The sequence below is a fragment of the Canis lupus genome, chromosome 10 (assembly GCF_048164855.1).
Source record: "Canis lupus baileyi chromosome 10, mCanLup2.hap1, whole genome shotgun sequence".
NCBI classification, from domain to species: Eukaryota; Metazoa; Chordata; class Mammalia; order Carnivora; family Canidae; genus Canis; species Canis lupus.
This window is the reverse complement of record NC_132847.1, coordinates 65,993,982-66,018,471: the sequence shown is the minus strand read 5'-3', so window position 1 is coordinate 66,018,471 and position 24,490 is coordinate 65,993,982. Positions and strand designations below refer to the sequence as shown.

At 42.3% G+C, this 24,490-nt stretch overlaps 1 protein-coding gene and 2 long non-coding RNA genes across 7 annotated transcripts in view; 1 reads left to right on the top strand and 2 right to left on the bottom strand.

Annotated features, from left to right (window-relative positions):
• The window catches only part of LOC140641842 (uncharacterized), a 67,486-nt gene extending 66,236 nt beyond the window's left edge, over positions 1–1,250 (bottom strand). The window contains exon 1 of the long non-coding RNA XR_012038460.1: positions 1,099–1,250. This is a non-coding gene — a long non-coding RNA (uncharacterized lncRNA). The remainder of the gene's footprint in view (positions 1–1,098) is intronic.
• Positions 1,251–1,339: 89 nt separating this feature from the next.
• Positions 1,340–24,490, top strand: part of CTNNAL1 (catenin alpha like 1) — a 61,038-nt gene continuing 37,887 nt past the window's right edge. For 2 of the 4 annotated variants that reach the window (XM_072842306.1, XM_072842304.1), the window contains exons 1-3: positions 1,340–1,501; positions 17,454–17,643; positions 23,469–23,656. In XM_072842306.1, coding sequence (XP_072698407.1) covers positions 1,379–1,501; positions 17,454–17,643; positions 23,469–23,656 — 501 coding nt within the window. In that variant the 5' untranslated portion in view covers positions 1,340–1,378. Of the gene's footprint in view, positions 1,502–3,231; positions 3,359–17,453; positions 17,644–23,468; positions 23,657–24,490 lie in introns of those variants that run through there. The other 2 variants (XM_072842303.1, XM_072842307.1) reach the window with 2 other exon arrangements.
• LOC140641858 (uncharacterized) overlaps positions 6,467–24,490 on the bottom strand; it is a 50,370-nt gene continuing 32,346 nt past the window's right edge. Inside the window, exons 1-3 of one of the 2 annotated variants that reach the window (XR_012038473.1) lie at positions 20,120–20,387; positions 14,821–15,070; positions 6,467–12,648 (exon numbers count right to left, since the gene is read on the bottom strand). This is a non-coding gene — a long non-coding RNA (uncharacterized lncRNA). Of the gene's footprint in view, positions 12,649–14,820; positions 15,071–20,119; positions 20,388–24,490 lie in introns of those variants that run through there. The other variant, XR_012038472.1, reaches the window with a different exon arrangement.

Genomic DNA, 24,490 nt, shown 5'->3' with positions numbered 1-24,490 from the left:
CAAGTGGGAATACTTGAAGCACATCTCACCAGTGCTTGGCAAAGAGCCTCTGACACCTGGAGTTGGTGGTATTGAGCTCATCAATCTGACATGGATGGAGAAATGATCTGGGTAAAAGTGAAGGGGTGGACTCGCCAGCCTCAGATTTTCTACTCTGCTAGTTGCTTATTGGCAGATATGGTAATTCACAAATATTTCTCCATGTCTCTCAGTACTTAAGCCAAGGATCCCCTCACAGGGTGGTGTGTGTTTCTGACAACCTTTTGGCTTTGCTTCTGGAACTCCTGGGGAAAGGGGTGGTCTGTTCTCCGTCCCATCTGATCATGTCGGGGCTTCCTGATTCTTAGCCTTACTGTTAAGTGGTTTAGTGAGAAATGTATACTAATGATCTTCTCAATCGATAAACAGCCTTTAGGAAACTACTCTGTGCTAGGCCCTAGGGGAGAAGCAATCCTGAAAAGTAGTCTTAGGGGCGCCTGGGTAGCTCAGTCAGTTAGGAAGCCGACTCTTGATTTTAGCTTAAGTCTTGATCTTCGGGTCATGAGTTCAAGCCCCCTTTGGTGAAGCTTTTCCATATGCCCTAGTTAATTTCCTTTTAGCCTAAAAGATACCCAAATCACTGCCTCGTTGCTACGAACCCAGACGTACTCCTTCAGACTGCATTACCAGGGGATCCCTGGGTGGCGCAGCGGTTTGGCGCCTGCCTTTGGCCCAGGGCGCGATCCTGGAGACCCGGGATCGAATCCCACTTCGGGCTCCCGGTGCATGGAGCCTGCTTCTCCCTCTGCCTGTGTCTCTGCCTCTCTCTCTCTCTCTCTCTGTGTGGCTGACATAAATAAATAAAAATTAAAAAAAAAAAGACTGCATTACCAAATGTTTCATTCTCAATCCAGCCCAAATTGTGAGAAAGATAGGGTCAGAGGAGGAGGAGGGGGAAATGGGACCTACAGGAGAAGCTGCAGAAAGACCCTTTTTCGTTAGAATAACTGCGTCAGGGTAAAAGACCCTTCCGGCAGACTTGACTGTGGTTCTGCTCCACCAGTTAGCTCAGCTTCCAGAAGTCCTCGTGGGAACTCGGAGTTAAGACGAGTCACCTACCAGGAGGACGAAAAGCGTTGCTGGTGGCAGGTGTCTGGTGTGGCGGGTCCTGGCGGGGACCAGATGGAGCGGGGATGCGGGGCGGACCCCAGGCCTGAGCGCGTGGGGGCGTGGCCCGGGCGGGGGCGAGGCCTCGGCGGGGCGTGGCCTCGGCGGGGGCGTGGCCCAGGCGGCGCGGTTCCCTGGCGGCGGCGGCGGGCGTGCAGGCTGGCGGGCGGCGGGCGGCGGGCGGCGGGTCCGCAGTGGCGCGGCGTCCCGGCTGCGCGACGGGCCGAGGGCCATGGCCGCCTCCTCGGGCCCGGCCGGCGTCGGCGGCGCCGGCCCGTCGGGCTTCGCCTTCGACTCGGGACTCGAGATCAAAACTCGTTCGGTGGAGCAGACTCTGCTCCCGCTGGTCTCTCAGGTAAAGCGGCGCCCGGCGCGGCCCCTCGTCTCCCTGCGGCCGCGGCCCGCGATGGCGGCGCCCGCTCGCACGGCCCGGGGCCCGGGGCCCGGCGGGGAGGCAGCCCTGCCGCACACTCCGCAGCACGACCGCGGCGTCGGGTCAGGTCGGGTCGGGTCGGGCCGCCCGGCGGGGGTCTGGGGGCCGGCCTCGGCGGCGGCGGCGGTCTGGACCCTCCGAGGTCCCGCGAGGCCGGGGGCTGCGCGGCGGCGGAGGAGACGGGCGGGGGCCGGGGGCCGCCCCGAGGGCCCCGCGGGCAGGTGCGCCTCCCGGCCTGCCCCGAGCCACCCGCGTCGGGATGCGCCCCCGGTCCCCGGCCCCCCCCCGCCCCGGTCCCCCTGGTCCTCCCGGCCCCCTCGACCCCCGGCTCCCCCGGTCCCCCCGGCTCCCCCTCCCTCCCCGCCCCCAGGTGCCCCCGGTCCCCCCGCCCCCTCCGACCCCCGGCCCCCAGCCCCCAGCTCCCTTGGACCCCCGATCCCCCGCCCCCGGTTCCCGCAGCCCCCGATCCCCGGCCCCCAGTCCCCGGTCCTCCCAGACCCCCCCGACCCCCGGCTCCCCCGGCCCCCAGTCCCCCCGGCCCCCTTGGCCCCCCCGATCCCCCCGGGCTCCCCCGGCCCCCGGTGCCCCCGGTCCCCGATCGCCCCGCCGCCTCCGACCCCCGGTCCCCAGCCTCAGCTCCCTTGGACCCCCGATCCCCGGCCCCCCCCGCCCCCCACTCCCCCAGTCCCCCCGGTCCCCCCGAGACTCCCCGCCCCCCCGCCCCCCACTCCCCCAGTCCCCCCGGTCCTCCCCGAGACTCCCCGCCCCCCCGCCCCCCCCCGGCCCCCAGTCTCCCTGGTCCCCCCCCCCCCCCGGCCCCTTTGGCCCTCCCCGGCCCCCGGCCTCCCCGGTCTCCCCAGCCCCCGGTCCCCCGGTCCCCCCGGCCTCTCTGGTCTCCCCAGCCCCCGGTCCCCTGGTCCCCCCGGCCTCCCGGTCCCCTGGTCCCCCTGGTCTCCCCGCCCCCCACTCTCCCCGCCCCCCCGGTCCCCCCGAGACTCCCCGCCCCCCCCCCGGCCCCCGGTCTCCCTGGTCCCCCCCCCCGGCCCCTTTGGCCCTCCCCGGCCCCCGGCCTCCCCGGTCTCCCCAGCCCCCGGTCCCCCGGTCCCCCCGGCCTCCCCGGTCTCCCCAGCCCCCGGTCCCCTGGTCCCCCCGGCCTCCCGGTCCCCTGGTCCCCCTGGTCTCCCCGGTCCCCCCGACCCCCCCGGCCCCCGGCCCCAGCGCGGGCTCCCCCGAGGCCGACAGGACCCTGCGGGGCCCACACGCCGGCTGCTGGCCACTCCGGCCGGGGCGTTCGTGCGGGTGTCCGGGCCCAGCGCGCTGTCCCCGAGGCCTTTGTCCCTGTGCCCTGCGCGTGTCGGCTCGCTGGGCGCCCGTTCACCCCGGGCCACCCTGCCCGCCCCCGCCCCCGCCCCCGCCCGTAACCTGCCGCCGGCTTCAGGCGGCTTTTGTGTGGCCTCGGCAGAGTGCCGCGGAGCCCGTCCCTCGGAGCGTCCGGGTGCGCGTCTTTCTGCCAGGTCCCGTCTGGGATGCGTGCTTTATTGTATCTGTTGGTCGTAACAGAAGCCTGGAATCAGCTAATTGGCCGCGCGGAGCCTTAGAGAAGTTTTTGTTGTAGAAGTTCTATGCAGCCCGCGGGCTGGAATTCCTCGCCTGGCTGCGCGGTGATGTGCCAGCCCTGGGGGAGTGGAGGATTCGGGCCTTCAGCGCGTTGGCGACTGTGACTCACAGCCAGATTGTAATGTCTTGATGACTCACGCTAGTGTTGCCAAGACTTTAGAGGTAGAAGGTACCTTAAAGGTTATCTGACTCTAAATTAAAAAATTCTTTCCTCCAGCATCCTTACACCTGGTCACCAGTCTCCTGCTTAAACATGTTCAGTGATGGGGAGCCCGTAGCGGTTGCGCAGAATTTACATGTTATCTCTTCTCCATCCCAGCCCTGCAAATATTTGAAAATAGCAGTGACACATGCCCCTGGATTCCTGTTATGCTGATTAAATAAACAGCTACTTTTCTCCTTTCTTCTTTTCTTTTCTTTCTTTCTACCTGTGCTCACTTTAGCTTTGCTAACAGAACAGTGAATGAATACCTAACACTACCACCCCTCCTTCCCTTCCATGTCTGATACAGTCACTGACCTGGGGAAAGGAGTACTAGGATCACTCCATAATCTGATCAGGACAATCTGCCCGGTCCTCCTCCCTCAAAAGAATGCCACCAATACAACCACAACCCAGAATGAGAAATACCGGAGTAGTGTAAAGAGTGATAGGAGAGTGGTGGAGTTCAACTTGTATATATATATATATTTTTTTTTTTTTTTACAGTATTTTATTTATTTAACAACATGTGTGTTGCTTACTATATTTTAGGGCATGGTCTAAGCACTTTATAAATATTAACTCCTTTAATTCTCATAACAATCTTATGAGGTAGATATGTGTTTATCTCATTATATGGAAGAGGAAACTGAGGAATAGGGAGGTTAAGTAACTTATCCTGGGACTTTGAACTGCATCAAGTTAGCATTTGAACCCAGGCATCCTGATTCCAGATTCTGTACTCTTAGTTACACCGTATGCTGTATTCTCTCTAGAGATTAGAAGCAGTGATGAGGTCATCTAGTAGTAGGTACAGAGAAGAGAGTCCACAATGGAAAACCAAGGTGGAAAGTAGTTGTAATCTGGAGAAATGGCAACTTTTCAGTTTCACTGCTAAAAATGTATCAGTCCCACAGTTTTGCATTGTGTAATTCTGGGATAAAAGAGGGTGGAGTGGAGGAGGAAATGTGTGAATCTGTGAATTGCTGCTGAGAGTTAACTAGAGGCCAGTGCTAAAGGGGAAAAATGTCAGCTTTTTTTTTTCTTCCTTGTTAAAGATTCATTCAGGGTCATAGCTGAGATTCTGCATCCCACATGTTACATATCCACACACAAGACCATAACTGGTGTTCCTAATGATTGACTGTACTCAACAAGTAAAAGTTGACTTTGCTTAAAACTGCAGTTTTCTAGAAAATTCATGTCCAGAAGACTAATTTTTTAGAGATTATGCATTATCCAATTCCTGTTTCACCATTTTATCCACAAGAATATTTTAAGTAAGCATTTATTGTGTACTTACTACCTAGTCCTTGAGGGACCTATAGTCAAGTTGGGAGACAGACATATAAAAATTAGCAAATGCTGAGTGTCAAATGAATAACATCAATAGTAAATGCTCTAAGAGCTCAGAGAAGGCATGGATGAGTCAGGTATGATGTCGTAAAGGAGACAGGGTCTTGAGGGAGCAAGTAAGACTAGCATCATAAAACTTAGTAAATTTTAAGCAGGTATCATAAAACCTCTTCTGACTCTGTAAGACTCTGGCCTTATTCTAGGAATGCAAGGTTGAGTTAATATTAGACAAATGTGTATTATTTTCTGCATTCACATATTAGAAAAGATACATGTTCTTATCAGTAGATGCAGAAGACGCGTTCAATTAAATCCAAATTACAGTCATGATAAAAAGCACTTAGCAAACTAGTAAAGAGAACTTCCTTAACCTGATAAAGATTATCTATAGAAAACCTACAGTTAACATCATAGCAACTAGTCAGATTTAAAACAAACATTTCCTGGGACGCCTGGGTGGCTCAGTCTGTTAGGCATCCAACTCTTGATTTCGGCTCAGGTCATGGCCTTGGGACTTTGGGATCAAGCCTCCCTCGGAAGGGAGTCTGCTTATACTCTTTCTCCCCCTCTTCCCCTGTATTCTCTTCTCTCTCTCTCAAATAAATAAGTAAATCTTAAAAAGCAAAGCAAAACATCTCTTTTAAAACCAGAAACAAGAGGAGGGATATATGCTATTCCAGCTTTTACTCAACATTGTACTGGAAATCCTAGCCAGTGCAATGAGACAAGTAGTGGAAGGTGTAAAGATAGAGAAGGAAAAATCAAAACTCTTGAGAGTCCACAGATACATCATAAAAACTAGGAGGTTTAGTAAGTTCACTGAATGTAGGGTACTAAAGTCGACTGCATCCATCTACATTAGTAAAAAACAACAGAAAAGTAATTCGAAAAAAATACCAGTTAAAATAAAAATGACAGCAAAAAAATGAAGTTCCTAGGAGTATATACATAGTAAAAGAGATGCCAAATTTTGTGAAAATAATTTTTAATTTTATATTTTTTAAAGATTTTATTTTTAAGCAATTTCTACACCCAGTGTAGAGCTCAAACTCATAAGCCCAAGATCAAGAGTTGCATGTTCTACATACTGAGCCAGCCAGGTGCCCTAAGAATTTTAAAAATTTATTGAAAGCCGAAGTAGATATAGATAAATGGAGTTGAAGTACTATGTTCATGACTAGATTGACTCAATACTATAGACACATCAATTTTCCCTATTAACCTATAAGTGTAATGCAATTCCAATGAAAATTTCAACAGGGTTTTTTGAGTAGAATTTGATAAAAGGTAATTATAATTTCATATAATTATATGAAAGAGCAAAGAGCCAAGAATAGCCAGATGAGAAACAAAGTGGGAAGATTTCAAGACACTATCAAGCTATCATAATTAAGGCAATAGACCAGTGAAAGGGAACAGAGAGCCTAGAAACAGATCTACACATATGTGGAAACTTGATAACTCACATAATTGGCACTGCTAGTTAGTAAGGAAAAGAAAACTTTTTTTAAAATGGGGCTGAGACGATTGTTATATAATAGTAACACATGAAATTGGATCTCTGTCTCACGGCATATACAAAAATCAATTCCAGATAGATTGAGGACATCAATAAGAAAGTAAAAATGAAAAAAAAAAAAAAGAAAGTAAAAATGTGTAACACTTTCAGGGGAAAAATAATGGGCAATATCTTCACCAACTCATGGTGGGAAGTGAATTTTTAATACTTTGAAAGTAAAAATTCTAAGCAAAGATTGCTAAATTTGACTCCATTAGAATGAAGAACCTCTGTCAAAATTGAAGGGACAAGCCATAAAGTGGGAGAATATGATTATTATTATTATTTTTTGGTTTTATTAAATTCACTTATTATTTTTTTAAATAATAAATTTATTTTTTATTGGTGTTCAATTTACCAACATACAGAATAACACCCAGTGCTCATCCCGTCAAGTGCCCCCCTCAGTGCCCGTCACCCATTCACCCCGAGAATATGATTATAACACAAATCACCAATAAATGATTGGTAGTACCCAGAATAAGTAAAGGACTGCAATAAATCAAAAGTAAAAAAGATTACCTGTTAAAGATTGGTAAAAATAAAACAGTCATCTCATGGAAGAGGAAATAGGTAGCTAAAAGACATAAAAGATGTTTCATCAGAAATCACTGGAGTACAAATTAAAACCATAATGAGAACAAGTATTGGTGAGAAATGTGGAGCCAATGGGAATGTCAACAGTAAACCACTTTGGAAAACAGTTTGATATAATCTAATGTTGAAGCTGGGTATTACCTATGGCCCAGCAAGTTTCCAAAATCCATACCCCTGGAGAAAGTCCTGCATGTATGTTAGAGACATGGCTTGGAATGTTGATAGTTTTGTTTTTTGTTTTTTGGGTTTCTTCTTTCTTCTTCTTCCTCCTCCTCCTCCTCCTCTTCTTCCTCTTCTTCTTTCTTATTTCTTCTTCTTCTTTTTACTTCTAATGGCCCCAAACTGGAAACTACCTAAATCTACATAAATGTCTTTTAACAGTAGGATGTTTAAATAAATTGTGCTACATTCATACAGTGAGATACTGTGAAGCAGTGAAATGAATGAACCACAGCTATAATTACCAGTATGGATGAATCTCAAAAACATAATGTTGAGTGAAAAAAAAATTAAAGGCTCAAAAGCAGGCAAAAGGAAACCTGTATATCATTTAGGGATATAACATCTGTGCAGTAGATATAATAATAAGGAAGTGATAAGCCCAAAATCAGGACAGTGGTTTCTCTGAGGGAAGGCAGTGAGTGGAAAGGTAGGGAAGGGCCCGCAAGATGTGTGGGTTCTCAGATATTGGTAATATTCTCCTAAGCTTGGTGCTGGGTGCATATGCCTTCCATTTCTTTATACTGTGCACATATGTGTTATATATACTCCTTTGTTATATATTTTCTAATTCCAACAGTTGTTTAAAATGCCCTGGGTTGGGGCCCAAACACATTTTCTGCAGAGCAGCTCTCTACCTTCTTTGGTAATCACTTTATTCTTCCTGTCAAAGTGCCCACTCCCAGGCTTAAATTGTTTTTATTCCAAGGAAGGGAAGAGGGATATCTGCCATATACTCCACCCTAGTGTGGAATGTTATTCTAACACCCACTAGTCTTTTCCTGTCTGATAGATTTACTTCTTTCACCATTGTACAGACCCTTCACATTTATTTCTAAGGTAGCTCAGCTCACCTTGTCTTTCCTTTTCTGTCTCTATATCGTCCTATAGGCTTTTTAGGATCCTTGTCTCATTAATTGAAGATGAATAGAGTATGTATGGGGCCTGCTTTGCTGATTTATGTCTGTAAATATATTTGTTTTTTTACTTGCAAACATAAAACACATAAGGTAAGTGGCAGTGCCCTTTTTTTTTCCTGCTTCCTTTAAAGTGCCTCTTATGATTTGGTGTGTTTTCTTCTATACTGGTTTCTATAGCTGATTAGCTAATTATTATTATTATTTTTTTAAAGTAGGCTCCCTGCCCAGTGTGGGGTTTGAACTCAGAACCCTGAGATCCAGAACCACATGCTTTACTGACTGACCCGGCCAGGCACCTCTAATTTTTATATCTAATAATTTTGAGAATTCACTCATGAGTTAAGCCCAGAGACAAACTTCTCTGTACTGGGCTAGCTCCCTTATTTTCAGGTCCCAGGGGCTTAAGCTATTGTTCTTTTATCTGGGCTACTGTCATTTTTTTTTTTTTCTTCCTGGTCTTCACTTGCTTTCTTGCTTCCCCCCAAAATAAGTAAGTAAACTAAGAAAATCCATTTCAATGAAGAGATTACTGTGAGCTACTCTAGAAAATAAGAATAATATCACAAACATGAGGAAAGAAGAGAGATTCTAGAAATGTAAACTGTAACATCTAACAATTATGTAATGTTTACTATATACCAGACACTATTCTAAATACTTTATTTAATTTACTAATGTATTCCCCACAATGACCTTGTGAAATGGGTACTATTATTCCTGTTTTTACAGATGAGAACATGGAGTTATAGAAAGGTTAGGTGACTTGCCACATTGTCACACAACAGAGCCAGAATTCAAGCCCAGGCAAAGTATGCCATAGTTCATATTCTTAACTATTGGGATATACTTTGTCGGAGATTGGTACTTCTTGGCACCATTTGGTAGAAGGTATCAAATAAGCCCCAGTTCTTACTCTTTTATTCCACAGCAGAATTCTTCAATATATCAGATCTTCTTTCTTCCACATGGGATACCTTTCTGCCCTCTTTTTTTCCAGTTCATTCAGGCATTCTCTAGACTCTGGGGTCAGGGCATCTTCAGGTTGTGATTCCTAATTTAATATGCCTCCTATTTTTGTAGAATAATAGCTAAAATTTTATTTGGCACATATAATTTACAAGGCACTCTCACCAGCTTTCTTTTCCCTGATCTTTAGCATAATCCTGAGATGAAAGAAGCAGTGTAGTTACTAACAGGTAGGCAACTTACTCCCTTTGTGACCTTAGGCAAATTCTTTACCTCTTCAAAGTTTAGGTCTTTATCTGTAAGATGAGGGTAATAATAGTATCTGCCTCATAGAGATGTAAGCGGTTAATGAATCAGTATGCGTAAAACACACAGAATAGAGCCTGAGTGTTAAGTGCTTAGTGTTAAATGTTACCTAGTCTTATTTTTCACATGACAAGAAGATTGAAATTTGATCTCAATTTTGTAAAACTGTGTGTTTAGGTATGTATAGAACAAGACTGAGAAAAATGGTGGCAAAATGTTCCTGAGGTAGTGTGATGATGAGTAATTTTTATTTCTTTAGGTTTTCCTATATTTCCCATTTTTAAGAAACAATCAACATGTATAGCTTTTTGAACCTCCCCTTTTAAAAAGTTTGAGAATAATTTAAGCATCTAAATTGACCTTTTAATAAGGCGTTTTATAAATTGACTTGGCTCCTGGGTATGTCAGTTTCAAACGCATACCTGTATTTGGATTAAACTTTTTCTAGGCTGTTTCCAGTAAAAGGAAGACAGCCACACCTAATTATGCACTGGGGAGGATGCTTGTAATGAAACAAAATGTGTGTTTCAGAACTGAACAATGGTTGGCATTTTAGCCTAATTGCTGATCCTTTCTATATAACTTTAAATGAAAATTTAAAACTTTTGATAACAAATACAACTTAAACTCCTTTTACTCTAGAGTTTCTTCCAAGTTAATTGTTTGGATTAGTCAATGGTGATTAAGTCCTCTGTTCTCCAGGTGGTACTAAGAGTTCCTTAAGGTCTATCTGGTCTGGGGAAGGATCAAAGATTCCTAAAGACTCCACACACACGCACACGCACACCCACACCCACACCCACACGCACACAGAATGAATGAATTCAGTAAAGTTGCCAGATAGAAAATCAACATGCAGAAATCAATTGTGTTTCTATACACTAGCAACAAAATTTTTTTTAAAGATTTTTATTTATTTATTCATAGAGACACACAGAAAGAGAGAGAGGCAGAGACACAGGCAGAGGGAGAAGCAGGCTTCATGCAGGGAACCCGACGTGGGATTCGATCCCGGGCCTCCAGGATCACACCCTAGGCTGCAGGCAGCGCTAAACCGCTCCACCATAGGGGCTGCCCAACAAAATATTTTTTAAAAGATTTTATTTGAGAGAGAGTGAATGAGAGAGAAAGAGAGCACAGGTGAGCCCAGAGGGAGAGGGAGAAACAGACTCCCCAGTGAGCAGAGAACCCAATGTGGGGCTCAACCCCAGGACCCTGAGATCATGACCCGAACTGAAGGCAGATGCTTAACTAACTGAGCCACCCAGGTGCCCGCAACAAAATATTTATAAAAGAAATTAAACAGTCCCATTTATAATAGCACCAAAAACAGTAAAATACTTAAATATATATTTAATTAAGGAGGTAAAAAATCTGTACACTGAAAACTGTAAGACTTTGATGAAAGAAGAAGATGCAAAGAAATGGAAAGATAGCCGATGTTCATGGATCTGAAGAATTAATATTATTAAAATGTCTGTAACGCCATCTGTAGATTCAGTGCCATCCCTATCATAATTCCAAAGGCATTTTTTCCCCTGCAGAAATCGAAAAACAATCCTAAAGTTTGTATGGAAGCACAAAAGACCCCAGCTAGCTAAAACAATCTTGGGAAAGGAGAACAAAGCTAGAGGCAACATACTTCCTAATTTCAAATTATACTACAAAGCTGTAGTAATTAAATAGTATGGTACTGACATAAAAACAGACACATAGTCCAATGGAACAGAATCAAGAGTCCAGAAATAAACCCATGCATATACGGTAAACTAATATTTGACAGGGGAGCCAAGAATAACCACTGGGGAAAGGAGTTTCTTCAATAAGGGGTGCTAGGAAAATTGGATCATTGCATGCAAAAGAATGAAACTGGGCTCCTATCTTACAGCAGTCACAAAATTAACTGGAAATGGATCAATGACTTAAATGTAAGACCTTGAAACTGTAAAACTCCCAGAAGAAAATGGAAAAATCTCCTTGGCATTCATCTTGGCAGTGTTTTTTTGGATATGACACCAAGAATATAAGTAACAAAAACAAATATAAGCAAGTGGGACTATGTCAAACTAAAAAGCTTCTGCACAGCAAGAGAAACAACCAACAAAGTGAAAAGACAGCCTACAGAATGGAATAAAATATTTGCAAACTGTCTGATAAGAAATTAGCATTTAAAATATATATAGGGAGCTCATACCACTCCATAGCAAAACAAAAAACAAACTAACATCTGATTTAAAAATGGGTAGAGGAACTGAACATTTTTTTTTTTGAACTGAACATTTTTTAAAAGATTTATTTATTTGAGAGAGGTGGGAGGGAAAGAGGGATAGAAAGAAAGAGTCTGAAGCAGACTCCACCCTGCCTAATACAGGGCTCAATCTCTTGACCTTGATATCACCACCTGAGCGAAAACCAGGAGTCAGATGCTTAACCACCTGAGCCACCCAGGCACCCCAAACAAGTCATTTTTAAAAAGAAGACACACATAGTCAATAGTTTTATGAAAATATGCTTAACATCACTAATCATCAAGGAAATGCACCCCAGTCCTCCTGAAAGTCTCATCCCTCTATGGCATCAGCTGGAAATCCAAGATTTAAGCATTTAATTCTGATTCACATGGGGCTTCTTGTATGTGTCTCCTTAAGTGTAGCTCCTTGAGTATAGTTCCATTTGATCTGAAGATGTGTGAATTAGAGCGACAGATTATCTGTTCCCATACACACAACTTATAATGGTAGGACAGGTGGAGGATAGCCATCATGGACATTTTTGTTAAAACAACAATAAGCAACCCCCCCGAAAATAAAACAAAATGAAACAAACAGGAAAATAGGCATAGGATAACTGCCATATACTTCTGTTTGAAAATGGGAAACATCTCAAACCCACCCAGACACAGTTTAGCAGTACTTTAAGACCTGAGGCCTGGGAATGATTATTCTTCATGGCTTCTAGCACTGCCCTCTGAGCCATCCTCACTCATGAGAGGCAGCCCATGTTGGCAGCTGCATAGTTTCTCAGCCTGCTCCCTGCCTATGGAAGCTTGAAGATACAAAAGCCTCTCTTCATTTTGATCTATCTCCTTCAGTCCAAGCTGGTAGCATTTCTCTAGACGCAATTATCTTTAAAGTTGTGTAGGTCTCCTGTGAACCTTATTGGGCTCACGCAATTAGACAGACCTTCCCCACGAGTCTCTTTATGATAAGCCCTGCTCTAACTTGAGCTTCTGCTGGGGCTCCTGAGGACAATACCTTTGAAACTTCTCAGGAGGCCTGTTGTTTAAGTGAATGGATCTCTGGAACACCAGCTTGAGTCTTCCTAAGATCTTATTAAAAAGAAGAGAGAGAAGACTCAAATTAATAAAATCATGAATGAGAAAGGAGAGATCACTACCAACACCAAGGAAATACAAATGATTTTAAAAACATATTATGAGCAGCTATACGCCAATAAATTGGGCAATCTAGAAGAAATGGACGCATTTCTGGAAAACCACAAACTACCAAAACTGGAACAGGAAGACATAGAAAGCCTGAACAGGCCAATAACCAGGGAGGAAATTGAAGCAGTCATCAAAAACCTCCCAAGACACAAAAGTCCAGGGCCAGATGGCTTCCCTGGGGAATTCTATCAAATGTTTAAAGAAGAAATCATACCTATTTTACTAAAGCTGTTCGGAAAGATAGAAAGAGATGGAGTACTTCCAAACTTGTTCTATGAGGCCAGCATTACCTTAATTCCAAAACCAGACAAAGACCCCACCAAAAAGGAGAATTATAGACCAATATGACCAATATCTCTGATGAACATGGATGCAAAAATTCTCAACAAGATACTAGCCAATAGGATCCAACAATACATTAAGAAGATTATTCACCATGACCAAGTAGGATTTATCCCTGGGATACAAGGCTGGTTCAGGGATCCCTGGGTGGCGCAGCGGTTTGGCGCCTGCCTTTGGCCCAGGGCGCGATCCTGGAGACTCGGGATCAAATCCCACATCGGGCTCCCGGTGCATGGAGCCTGCTTCTGTCTCTGCCTCTCTCTCTTTCTCTGTGACTATCATAAATTAAAAAAAACAAACAAACAAACAAAAAAAACAAGGCTGGTTTAACACTCGTAGAACAATGTGATTCATCATATCAGCAAGAGAAAAAATAAGAACCATATGATCCTCTCAATAGATGCAGAGAAAGCATTTGACAAAATACAGCATCCATTCCTGATCAAAACTCTTCAGAGTGTAGGGATAGAGGGAACATTCCTCAGCATCTTAAAAGTCATTAACATAATACTTTTATAGCCACACTTTAAACTTCATCTATTTCTTTCTTTCTTTCTTTCTTTCTTTCTTTCTTTCTTTCTTTCTTTCTTTCTTTCTTTCTTTCTTTCTTTCTTTCTTTCTTTCTTTCCCTCTCTCTCTCTTTCTTTCTTTCTCTCTCTCTCTTCTTTCTTTCTTTCTCTCTCTTCTTTCTTTCTTTCTCTCTCTCTCTTTCTTTCCTTCCTTCCTTCCTTCCTTCCTTCCTTCCTTCCTTCCTTCCTTTCTTCTTCTTCTTCTTCTTCTTCTTCTTCTTCTTCTTCTTCTTCTTCTTTCTTTCTTTCTTTCTTTCTTTCTTTCTTTCTTTCTTTCTTTCTTTCTTTCTTTCTTTCTTTCTTTCTTTCTTTCTCTTTCTTTCAATATTTATTTATTCATGAGAGAGTCACAGAGAGAGGCAGAGACGTAGCCAGGGGGAGAAGCAGGCTCTCTGTGTGGAACCCAATGGGGGACTTGATCCCAGGACCCAGGGATCACACCCTGAACCAAAGGCAGATAGATGCTCAACCACTGAGCCACCCAGGCGTCCCTTAGCTTCATCTTTAGACCTTGCTTTCCTGAAAGTCCCCTAGATTTTGTTTTTGCTTGGAAGCCATTCTTTTAGCATCATTTGCCTTCTGGAGAAACAAGGAATTTTCAAATCCAGCAAGGCTTGACTTCTTTTTTATTTAACAGTGCTTCCTTTCGCTTTTCTCTCTCCTCTTCTATTTTACATTTTAAATAAAAAACCAAGTGGGCATTATGCATGAGAGACAGAGAGAGAGGCAGGCACCACACAGGGAGCCTGATGCGGGACTCCATCCCGGGATTCCAGGATCACATCCTGAGCTGAAGGCAGGTGCTTAACCGCTGAGCCACCCAGGCATCTCTCCAACAAGATTTTTCTCACTTTCCTTTCAGCCTTCACACATAGCTTCCTCAGTGGTCACCATGCTTCTACGAAATTTATTCAGCACTCTCTAGCATTTACTAACTCCTCAAAGTCATTAAGCATCCAGGGCCTGATGTCAAAGCCATTCCTATATTTTAGGTTTTATTACAGCATTGTTCCAGTTCCAGGTACCAAAACATGCTTTAGTTCTCTGTTGATACATTAAAAATTACCCCAAATTTAATGCTTTAAAACAATAAACATCTATCATTCCATAGTTTCCGTGGGTCAGGAATTCTGGCGTGGCTTACCTGCTAGCTCTGAATTAAGGTCTTTTGTGAGATTGAAATCAAGATGTTGGCTCGGCCCACAGTAATCAGAAGGCTTGACTGAGGCTGGAGAATTTGTTTCCATGTTCACTCCTCTTGCTGTTGGCAGGAGGCTTCAGGTCTTCACTATCTTTTGGCCAGAGGCCTCAGTTTCTTCTCCTGCAAGTCTCTTCATAGAGTTGCTGGAGTGCCCTCCAATATATGATAGCTGGTTTTCTCCCACAGTGATGATCTGAGATTGAGGAGGAAGGGAAGATGGAAGTTACAGTGTTTTCTATGACCTGTTCTCAGAAGTATGCCATTGCTTCCGCTTTGTTCATTAGAAGTGGGTCACTAAGTTCAGTTCATACTTAAGGGGAGAAAGATAAGGTTCTACCTCTTTAAGGAAGTCTCAAGGAACTTGTGGACGCATTTAAAAATACTATAGGGGGTACCTAGGTTGCTCAGTCAGTTAAGCGTTGGACTCTGGATTTTGGCTCAGGTCATGATGTCAGGGTTGTGAGATCGAGCCCCGCGATGGACTCTGTGTTTTGTCTGCCTGGCCTCTCCCTCTGCTCCTCCCCTGGCTCTCTCTCAGTTTTTCTCATAAACAAACAAACAAACAAACAAACAAACAAACAAATATCTTTAAAAAAATCACTACAGAGATTACAACAATTTCCTGCTTAGATACCTTTCAGTGGCTTCCTGTCACACTTAGAATAAAATACCAACTTTTCACTCCAATTCACAGCCTTTCATGGCTGATCCTGGCCACCTGCCGGATATTGCTTTTATATTTGTTTCCTTGCCCCTGCTCTTTTACTGCTTCTGGCCTTACCTCATTCCTTGTACAGGACAGGCTCCCGTTCTTTCTCTCCCCCGTCCCTCTTTCTCTCCCTATCCTTCTCCTCATCTCTCCCTTTCTCTCTCTCTCTCTTTCTCCAATTATACCTTCTCCCTAGAATGTTTTGTCTCCTGATATTTGCCAGCTTGGCTACCTTATATCATTTACATCTTAGCTTAAATAGCATTTCTCATAGAAGGAAGATCAACTAATCGGAGGTAGCTACACAAATACTTTCTATCACATTATTCTATTCGATATTTTACATAGCATTTACATTAATTTTTTCTGTTTACTTCTTTAATTATCGTGCCTTTCCTCCCTCCAACCTGAATGAGAGTTTGGGTCTTTTTTTGTTGTACATTGTTTTTTCATCATTGCCTGAAATTTTATTTGGCATATAATAGGTGTGTAACAAATATATTTTATATGATTGAATCATTTTATCCTGATAGACTGTAAACTGAATAGGGAGAGGATTGTGTTAGTCTTGTTCACTGATATACCTTCAGGACCTAGCATCTAAGAAATATTCAAAAATTTAAAAATAATATTATAGGTGAGGAAATTTGGAGAGATTAAGTGAATTTCCCTAGGTCATTTAGCTAGTAATGGCAGAGCCAAGGTTCAAACCTAGGCCTTCTGATTCTAAATTATTAATACGGTAACATATAAAATGCTTGACACATGGTAGTTGCTCAAAGAACCATTCCCTTCCTCTTTTCATAATTCTCTATTCTAGTGTTTGTTAATGCACTTATATAAATCATTTCACAGTTATATTCAGTGGACATGTACTATTTAGGATCTATGTTTTTCATGTAACATTCTTTAAATATTTTTATGTGTCATTATGGTTCATGTACTAGATCTCTAAGACATTTTAAAGATTTATATTTGTTTCAACAAGCTTAACTTGTCACCTTTTATATTTTATTTCAGTGCCTCGAATCAAGTATTAAAACTCTTGGTATTTAATTTACTTTGGATCTACAACAACATGTAGAGAAGTATAAAACAGAGATTACAGTGGACATTCTAAAATGTCTGGCTAATTCAGTAAGCACGTACGGCACGCATATCATTTTGTACAGCCTATACACTGTGCTAGGCAGTGGAGTGGAATACAAGGGGAACAAGGTGTTGTCTCTGCTCTCATAGCAGCTCAAGCCATATTAGAGGAAACCAGATCTCTATTATGCAGTAATAACTAAGAAGTGCTTTGATTTTTCTGTGGGTTTTTTTTTTTTGGAATGTAATGATCTCTCCTTTCCCTCTTTTCTCCTGTCTTTAAATTTGTTGAAATATCCGGAGGGGGCAGCCCAGGTGGCTCAGTGGTTTAGTGCCGCCTGCAGCCCAGGGTGTGATCCTGGAGACTGGGGATCGAGTTCCGCATCGGGCTCCCTCCATGGAGCTTGCTTCTCCCTCTGCCTGTGTCTCTGCCTCTCTCTCTCTCTCTCTCTCTCTCTCATGAATAAATAAATAAAATCTTTAAAAAAAAATATCTGGAGGGCTTCTGGAACTATATGTACCAGATAACTGTCATCAGGTAAACTTGGAATTATTATTAATGGAAACATTGTCCTGAGGAGGGATGCAGGATGGATGCTTTACTGGTTGTCTCTGGGTTGAAGCAGTAAAGCTGTCAATTTAGTCTGTTAGGCCAGAGACTTGCTATATGCTGGGCCTAATCCAGTATGGTTGGGTTAATTTTCTTGGCTTTTGTGATATAGCTTTAAAAGATTCTGAGATAAAATTTAATCAAGTTGCTTTCATCTTTTATTTTTAGATCACCACGCTTATTAATCATAAAGATAATACCAAAAAGTCTGATAAAACTCTGCAAGCAATTCAGCGTGTAGGGCAAGCCGTCAACTTGGCAGTTGGAAGATTTGTTAAAGTAGGGGAAGCTATAGCCAATGAAAACTGGGATTTGAAAGAAGAAATAAATGTTGCCTGTATTGAAGCTAAACAAGCAGGTATGTGATATTGATATTAAAGCCTATTTATGTCAGTTTTATTGCTTTGGATATGATGACAAATTACCATCTTATTTTGAATAAAGATTTGTACTGTGCTTTAGCCCTTATGATTACAGATTCCTAGGGCATTAAAGGGCTGGATTAGCTTCCAGGAATATTGAACTTCTCTTGGCTCAGATCCTAAATCTGACATATTGAATTCTTTCATTGGGTAGGGTAGTGTCTTCCATTTTTGCCATTAACCATAGAAATGACAGAGGTATAGACAAATGTGAGGCATGGACTCTGCCCTCGAGGAGCATATTAGCGTAACTGCTACCAAGTAGAAAATAGAAATAAAAATTAGCATGTTCAGGGTTTAAGTTTGAGCCTCACATTAGGTAGAGAAATTACATAAAAATAAAATCTTTAAAAAATTAGCATGTTCCTTTGCTCATAGCAGACAAATTATAGCAACTTCAAATTTTGTGATGTCCCACAATTCTCTATAGCTGGTGGCACCAAAGCCTGAGAGAACCTGGGGTGTTTTGATGGATACGAATAGTTCAGCTTTGTTGAAGTGTAATTTATCCATTTATTCTTTCAATCAAGGTTTACTGAGTGCTGGCTTTATGCCAGGCTTTCTTCTAGGCCATAGGGATATAACTGTACACATCAGTCAAATGTCTGCCCTCATAGAGCTTGCGTTCTAGTGAGGGAGACCATAAACAAATGAACAGATATATGATAATTATTCATGAAAAAACAAAGCAGAGTAAGTGTTAGTAGATCAATGGAGGTATATTGAGAACAAGGTTTCTCTACTTTGATGCTGTTGACATTTTGGGCTGGATAATTACTTGTTGATAACTCTTTGCTGGGGGGGACGGGAGCTGTCCTGTGCATTATAAAGCGTTTAACAGGATCCCTAACTTCTACCTATTAGACACCATTAGGTTCCCCTCTTCCCCCACTGTGACACCAAAAATGTTTCCAGACATTGCCAAATATATTCACGGGGTCAAAATGGCCCCTAGTTAAAAACTATTGAGGTAGGGGGTTAGGAAGCTCCTCTAAGGATGTAACATTGGAGCAGTCCCAATGAGGGCTACATGAATGAGTATTTGGAAGAATGGCACTTCTGGCAAGGAGAAGAATGAGAACAGGTATGGCTTTCTAGAAGGGCAAAGATAGGAGGTTTGGAGTGTGTTCTAAGTATGATAGGGGGCCTAATGGGGGTTTGGTGCAGGGTGGTGACATAATATCATATTTTTAAAAGGCCACTGGTGGTTCCTATATGGAGAATAGATATTAGGAGGCATGAGGGTGAAATCAGAGACCAACTAGGTTGTTGCAGGAGTTCAGGTGATGAGTGATGGCAAGTTAGATCAGGTCATGGCATTTAAGGGGGTGAAAATTGGTTGCATTTGGTTATATTATCAAGGTAGTGCTAATAGAATTTGCTGATAGTTTGGAGGTAGGATGTGGTAGAAAGAAGCCATGGATAACTTTGAGGTTTGAAGTATGAACAGCTAGGGAAACGGTGGTGCTGTTTACTGAGATGGGCAACCCTAACGGAGGAGCAGGTGTATTTGGAGAGTCATCCTAAGTGAGATAAGGCCAAGTTCATATGGAGAGGCCAACGAGATCACGCATGGTCCTGTATGTTACATGAGTGACTTCAGGTATTACTCTATAGATGACAGATTGAGGAATTTTCAACCAGAGAAGAAACATAGTTTTGTGTTAGAAATATTTCTGGTAGGATGGAAGAAATGAACAAATGAGGGTTAATTAGAGTTGAGGATAAAGTTGGGGAAATTAATATGGAAATTTTTACAATGAATCAGGCTAAGCCAAGGCAATGCCTAAGGGATAATAAAAAACAGGGAGAGTACATGAAATATTCATTAAGGTGTTAAATAGATAAGACTTCATTATTGGTTAAAAGCAGGATTCTGAGTTGACTCTTGAGTTTGTTGCCTCTCACTGTGATAGTGAATAGATTTTAAGTGGGGAAGGAAGGATGCCTTATTCTATTCATAATTTATATTTTGCCTTCATTTGAAAGAGGATTTGAAATAACTTACAATAAAAGATACATGTTTAATAAATCCAACAATGAGAGATGAAAATAAATACACTGGAAACTTTGGCCCACATTGTTACTCTAATTAAGCATGAAAGTTATCTTTGTACTTCCTGGAAGGCAAGACAAAAATGTGGGAAAGAAAGGGTTATATAATTCTCATTGTTTGTTGAAAAGAAACAAACCAGCTTGTCAAGTGGAGAGCAGTTTCTTTCCTGGCACTAAATTTTTGTGTGGGCACTTACACAAGAGACATTACATAATGCAGTGGACAATTCAGCAGAAAATGTAGAGATGTTCTACATATTACTGTGTTTTTTTGTTTTTGTTTTTTTTTATAACAGCCCTTAATTAAAGCCAAGAGTAGGGGTTTTTGAATGAAAGGGCAAGCTGAGTCCTACTCACCTTATGGACTTTGTAAGAGGTCACTGTGCTCAGCATAGGGTGACAAAAGAGGGCATGATCCACGGACCCACACTCCTGAAGACTGTGGCACTTTGGAAGCCCTCTGTTGTCATGGGCTCCACCTGTTTTCTCTTTTTGAAGTGCCCTTTCCCTTCTTGAGAACTACCTCTTCTGTCATTCTGGTTAAAAGAATGAGAATGGCACCTCCTGGAGTTGTGCAGTATGGAAGCCCTATTTTCTCTTAACATGTACAAATTTAAGACTTAACTTGAATCACTCCTGAAATATTTCTAGCCCACTCAGCCCATAGTAATCAACTTCTCATTTGGACAATTTAATATTTATTGAGGGAAATAATGTAAAGTAGGACTTTGGAGTCAGACTGCCTGGATTTCAGTCTTAACTCTTTACTTGATAGCAGTGTGATATCTAGACACCCCAAAAATATGCAGTATTTTAAAAAATATGCAATATAGTATTGACTTACCTTATCAAGTTATATATCACATCCCCAGGACTTTTCTGGTAAGTAGAAGTTTCTAACTTTTGACTCCACCCAGTTTGCGCCCCCCTCCAACATTTTCACTTATTTGCTTAGCCCCATATTTTTTATTGGAGCTTGATAAATGTTTGTAATTGACTGACTTTAGGTTTTCATATTAAGACATATTTTCATATTAAGACACAACACTAATTACATATACAAGCTAAAAATGGCAACCACGAAGCTAAAAGGACAGCTTTGTGACTTTTTCAGGGAGCTAATTTCTGAACAGTCTACACTTTGAACAATTTTATAATGTTAAGGAAGAATTTGACCATGATAGTGGAGCTCACCAAATGTTACCATCCCACGTAGTTAGGAGTTTAATGCCTGGGTTAGTCAGAAAAAGGAAAAGTTACATAATGCCATATGTGCAGGCTCATATGTAATAATTTTGAGGACTGAGAGCTGTAGGAAAAAGTACCATTTTTCAGAGGCAGATTGGAAACATTTTTATCCTCTAAGCTATTGCAAATGGATACTTTCCCTCCTGCCCCTTTCTATGTTCATTAAGGTTTAATTCTCACATGTCTTCGTATATTTTGCTATATAAACTGTGACCTATTGCTGTGTAACAAATTAACCCAAACCTAGCAACTTAAAGCCACAAACAATTTACATCAGGGAGTGACTTAGCCAGTGGGGTCTAGGTCATTGTCTCTCATAAGGTTGCCCTCCAGGTATCTTCTGGACCTGTAGTTATCTGAAGGTTTGACTGGACTCCAGGATCTGCTTTCTAGTTCCCTGTTGGTTATTGTCAGGCTTCACTTCTATTTTGGCTTTTGGGCAGAGGCCTGAGTTTCTCTTCACCTATACCTCTTGGTGGGAATGGCTGCTTACAGCATGGTAGCTGGCTTCCCTTAGAGAGCGAGCGAGCGAGCAAGCAACCAAGATAGTTACCTTAATATCTTTAAAACCCTATCTTGGAGGTTCCATACCATCATTTCTGCCATACGAGCCCTGGTCTGATGTGGGAGGAGACAACACAAGGATGTAGTAAATTCCAGGAGGTGAGGATCCCTGGGAGCCGTCTTGGAGGCTAGCTACCACAGACTTCCTCTATTAGTAGAGTTTCAGCTATTGTCAGGACATGTAACCAGTCCATACCTACAGGCTTGTCTTTTGGGTTTTCCTGTGTTCTTTCAAATTCCTGTTGTCTGAAAGTGAATTTATCATCTTCCTTTCTGTGCCTGTGATTTTTTTAAAAGTGATTTAGGTTCACAACCTTGAAGCCATTTTTTTTTTTTCCATTTCTCCTCTTCTTATCACTGCTCAGGTGTCAATTTTATATTTTCTTTCCTTGGTATCTTCCAAATCGTCTTTTTTACATTCCTGTAGCTACCATCCTTGCAGGATCCTTACTGCTTCATACCACAATTGAAATGCTGCCTGATTAGTACCCTGACTTTGAGTCTCTCCTTTCTCTAGACTGATCCTAAATCTTGATTCCATTATGTCCTGCCCTGTGACCTGTCCATTAAAATTCAGGTATTTTTACTCGAGATCCTTAGCCTATGGGCTGATAGTTTATTTGGTATGTAATAATATTGACAAGGGAGCTTTTGTGAGAAAATCAATCCAGTATGCACTGAGGTTTATTTAGTATGTGAAAACTTACCTTGAACATTGCAAGATGATGAGAAGCTTATTATTATTTTTTTTTAATCTTGTTAAGTTAGGGAAGCCCGGGTGGCTCAGCAGTTCAGTGCCTGCTTTCAGCCCAGGGTGTGATCCCGGAGTCCCGGGATCGAGTCCCACGTTGGGCTCCCTGCATGCAGCCTGCTTCTCCCTCTGTCTGTGTCTCTGCCTCTCTCTCTCTGCGTTTCTCATGAGTAAATAAATAAAAATCTTAAAAAAAATTAATCAATCAATCAGTCTTGTTAAGTTAAACAGTTAAGTTTGGAAGAAATTATAGTCTGGCTTAATTTTTAGAGTTCAGATATTTGTATTATTTTATTGATGGGTAATTGCTCTTATAGAAATCAAAACATTTTGATTGTGAAGAGACTTTTTCTATAGAGTTGGGAGTTCACCTGGTAGAATGGTTTATGCTGGGCATCATAAGAAGTATAAATTCAAACAGCAAGCCTCAGGGTCAGCCTCTGTCTTGAGTTCTCAGGAGAGATACTTTTATTGTTTTCCCACTCAGAGCCCAGGCTGCCCAATAGATAAACTTGCATATTATTTCCCTTTGCCTATGGATGATTTTTCTAGGCCCCCTTTATACTGAAGATGCCTCCCAAAGGGCCCAAAGCTTTGTCTTCTTTCCATGGGTGCTCATAAAAACTCTAGGCTCTTCAGCTGTGGAGATGGGCAGTGACCCTCCACCCCTACCCCAGTGCCCCTCTATCCCCTCACCCCTGGCCAATGCCTTGGCAATTGCTTAATGCTCTGCTTTAGGTTCTTCTTTGGCTATTGGCTCTTGGGATTTCTCTTACTTAGTCTTACAGAGAAGAAGGTGTTTTTATTTTTTTTATTTTTATTTTTATTATTTTTTTTAAGAAGGTGTTTTTAGGTCATGTAGTTTGCCATACCACTGGAAGAAAAGTTAAAATATTTTTCAAACTTGTTGAAGGCAACACGTTTTTCAAAGTTCTTAAGAATGTGCCATTATTTTGTCATTAGAGAGCCTCATATGATAATCCTTGTGCTCATCAAGGAGAAGCTGTTTCTTCTTCCTGAAATGAGACTCCAAAGCCAAGCGTCTACCCACTTGAGCACATTACCTTCAAGAGTAAAGTCTGGATTTTAATTTAAGTGCATCTTATTCCCAATGTAACTTTTCACCCTTGCCTTTCTTCTTAGGAGAAACGATTGCAGCACTTACAGATATAAGCAGCTTGAATCATACAGAATCTGATGGCCAGATCACAATTTTTACAGATAAAACAGGAGTTATAAAGGCTGCAAGATTACTTCTTTCTTCAGTGACGAAAGTGTTGTTGCTGGCTGACCGAGTAGTCATTAAGCAGATAATAACATCAAGAAATAAGGTACTTGTCTTTCTCGTGTTTCTATATTTGTGTCTTTTAGGATTGTTTAAAAGTGTTTTTTAGGTTAATAACAGATAATTTGACAATGCTTCTCAATTTTACTTGTTTATACCTCCAGTTGTCTATAGTTTAAAAGTGCTATTTCTTCTATACCTATAATTCCTGAACAGCGTGTGTACTGGTCTAAATTTTTAGATGTAAATAATATTTCTTCTCAGAAAACCGTTATATACTTGTTGAGGCTTATATGTGAAAGCTTTTCATGTGTACAAATTTGAGAAAAAAAAGCCAAGAGCCATGACAACATATGTAATAGAAACCTAGCTGATAAAAATACCAAATACCTCAGTACCTTACCTTTTTTTTTTTCAGAGTCAGAGGATAATAATATATAAACTTAAGAAAAAATTCAGTCATCTGAAACCACAATTATCTATATGACAAAATTTCTGTGTGCAGCATCCCTAGAGATTATGAATAATCATAAAGCTTACAGAATAATTTAAACTCTCCCAGTCTAGAACTCTTCCAGTCTTTCAGATAATGTTTGTGCTCCTCCATCATCCAGGGAAGCCAGGGCACATACAGTCATTTCTTTCTCTGGATAATTCCCTAGGAAAGGAGGAGGGCAATCTGCCAGGGAAGGGATTATCTCAGTCGAGCCTGAGGACAAAACTACCAGATGAGTGTTGAGTGAATTAAAGAGTGTGAGTTTCAAGCAAAAAAGAAATTGGAGAGGTAGATTGGGCAGTGGTAGGGTGATAGGAAAAAGCCCCTCTCTCTCTGACAGACAGAGTTTGTGGTCAGTGGTAGCAACCTGCCTTATCTGTGCTG